Raw genomic sequence first — 2,500 nt, 5'->3', positions numbered from 1 at the left:
GTGTGCGAGTGAGTGCGTGTGAGTGAGTGAGTGAGAGAGTTAGTGTGTGAGTGTGTGAGTGAGTGTGCAAGTGAGTGCGTGTGAGTGAGTGAGTGAGAGAGTTAGTGTGTGAGTGTGTGAGTGAGTGAGTGAGTGAGTGAGAGAGAGAGTTAGTGTGCGAGTGAGTGTGTGTGTGAGTGAGTGAGTGAGTTAGTGTGCGTGTGAGTGAGTGAGTGAGAGAGTTAGTGTGTGAGTGTGTGAGTGAGTGTGAGTGAGTGAGTGAGTGTGAGTGAGTGAGTGAGTTAGTGTGCGAGTGAGTGCGTTAGTGTGCAAGTGAGTGTGTGTGTGTGAGTGAGTGAGTGAGTGAGAGAGAGAGTTAGTGTGCGAGTGAGTGTGTGTGAGTGAGTGAGTGAGTTAGTGTGCGTGTGAGTGAGTGAGTGAGTGAGTGCGTGAGAGAGAGAGTTAGTGTGCGAGTGAGTGCGTGTGTGAGTGAGTGAGTGAGTGTAAGTGAGTGTGTGTGTGTGTGTGTGAGTGAGTGAGTGAGTTAGTGTGCGAGTGAGTGCGTGTGAGTGAGTGAGTGAGAGAGTTAGTGTGTGAGTGTGTGAGTGAGTGTGCAAGTGAGTGTGTGTGTGTGTGTGAGTGAGTGAGTGAGTGAGTGAGAGAGAGAGTTAGTGTGCGAGTGAGTGTATGTGTGAGTGAGTGAGTGAGTTAGTGTGTGTGTGAGTGAGTGAGTGAGTGAGTGAGTTAGTGTGTGAGTGTGTGAGTGAGTGTGAGTGAGTGAGTGAGTGTGAGTGAGTGAGTGTGAGTGAGTGAGTGAGTGCGTTAGTGTGCAAGTGAGTGTGTGTGTGTGAGTGAGAGAGAGAGTTAGTGTGCGAGTGTGTGTGTGTGAGTGAGTGAGTGAGTGAGTTAGTGTGCGTGTGAGTGAGTGAGTGAGTGCGTGAGAGAGAGAGTTAGTGTGCGAGTGAGTGTGTGTGTGAGTGAGTGAGTGCGTGAGAGAGAGTTAGTGTGTGAGTGAGTGTGTGTGTGAGTGAGTGAGTGAGTTAGTGTGCAAGTGAGTGTGCGAGTGAGTGAGTGAGTGAGTGAGTTAGTGTGTGAGAGTGAGTTAGTGCGTGAGTGAGTGTGCAAGTGAGTGAGTGAGTAAGTGTGTGAGCGAGTGAGCGTGTGTGCGAGTGAGTGAGTGAGTGAGTGTGAGTGTGCGAGTGAGTGAGTGTGTGTGCGAGTGAGTGAGGGTGCAAGTGTGTGAGCGAGTGAGTGAGTGAGTGAGTGTGTGTGCATGAGTTAGTGTGTGAGTGAGTGTGCAAGTGTGTGGGTGAGCGAGTGTGCGAGCGAGCGAGTGAGTGCGAGTGTGTGAGTGTGCGAGTGAGCAAGTGTGTGAGCGAGCGAGTGAGTGCGAGTGTGTGAGTGTGCGAGTGAGCAAGTGTGTGAGCGAGCGAGTGAGTGAGTGAGTGTGCGAGCGAGTGCGAGTGTGCGAGTGAGCAAGTGTGTGGGTGAGTGCGAGTGAGTGTGTGAGTGTGCGAGTGAGTGTGTGAGTGTGCGAGTGAGTGTGTGAGTGTGCGAGTGAGTGAGTGAGTAAGTGAGCGAGAGAACGAGTGTGTGTGTGTGTGTGTACTAGACTCACTGCAGTGAGGAACGCTGTGCTTCTCTTGCTCAGACTCTGTTCCAGCCAGTTCAGCGGCTCCTTCATCACAGCGGCCGCTTCGTCACGCTTCCCCTGCAGCGCCACCATGTGGAGAGACTGTAACACTGCAGGCTGAAAACACACACACACACACACACACACACACACACACCATATATATTAGTGAGGTAATTGCATAGAATTAACCTAAACTAATCAGGAGCCACTTCTGTAAAAAGTCATAATGTAGTCAAAATTGACAATTCTTGTTTTTTTTATGTTTAATATGGCAGTGTTTATTGGCGTGTCTACGTGCGAGTGTGTGTGTGTCTATGTGTATTTATTCACATATAATCACAGATCAGTGAAGAGACAGAGCCCCAAATATACTAAAGACAGAAATGAAATGTGTAGTTCATATAAAGTGTCTCTCGTTTGAAAGATGGAGGAAAGTCTCGCGGGTCTGGAATGACACGATGACAGAATTGAGATATTTATGTGAATTATTCCTTTAATATTTGACATTAGAGATTGTCACCTGTAAATTTGTGGCCTCCCATTCCAGCCACTGTCTCGTGGCGTCAGTCAAAGCCTGACCGCTGACATCATACAGGTATCTGTGGACACACACACACACTCGATATTTAGTGTCATGTCCTGTATATCATTCATATAATCATTTCAAACCCATGCAAATGAGGAGAGCAACTATAAACTGGTTTCATCCTGGAACTTTAATAAAATAGCGTGATAAACAGGCTGTTTATCTGGTTCATGTCCACACACACTCTCACACACACACACTCACACACTCTCTCTCTCACGCACGCACACACACTCAAACACATTCTCTCTCTCACTCACTCACACACACACACACACACTCTCTCTCTCTCACACACA

The 2,500-nt window shown here is 48.3% G+C and overlaps 1 protein-coding gene across 4 annotated transcripts in view; it reads right to left on the bottom strand.

The window, feature by feature from the left end:
• Positions 1–2,500, bottom strand: part of mars1 (methionyl-tRNA synthetase 1) — a 30,227-nt gene that overhangs the window by 25,885 nt on the left and 1,842 nt on the right. For all 4 annotated transcript variants that reach the window (XM_084129104.1, XM_084129106.1, XM_084129105.1 and 1 more), the window contains exons 3-4: positions 2,136–2,214; positions 1,598–1,729 (exon numbers count right to left, since the gene is read on the bottom strand). In XM_084129104.1, coding sequence (XP_083985230.1) covers positions 1,598–1,729; positions 2,136–2,214 — 211 coding nt within the window. The remainder of the gene's footprint in view (positions 1–1,597; positions 1,730–2,135; positions 2,215–2,500) is intronic.

Source organism: Abramis brama (genome assembly GCF_963993115.1).
Source record: "Abramis brama genome assembly, chromosome: 11".
Taxonomy (NCBI): Eukaryota; Metazoa; Chordata; class Actinopteri; order Cypriniformes; family Leuciscidae; genus Abramis; species Abramis brama.
This window is presented reverse-complemented; position numbering and strand designations above follow the sequence as displayed.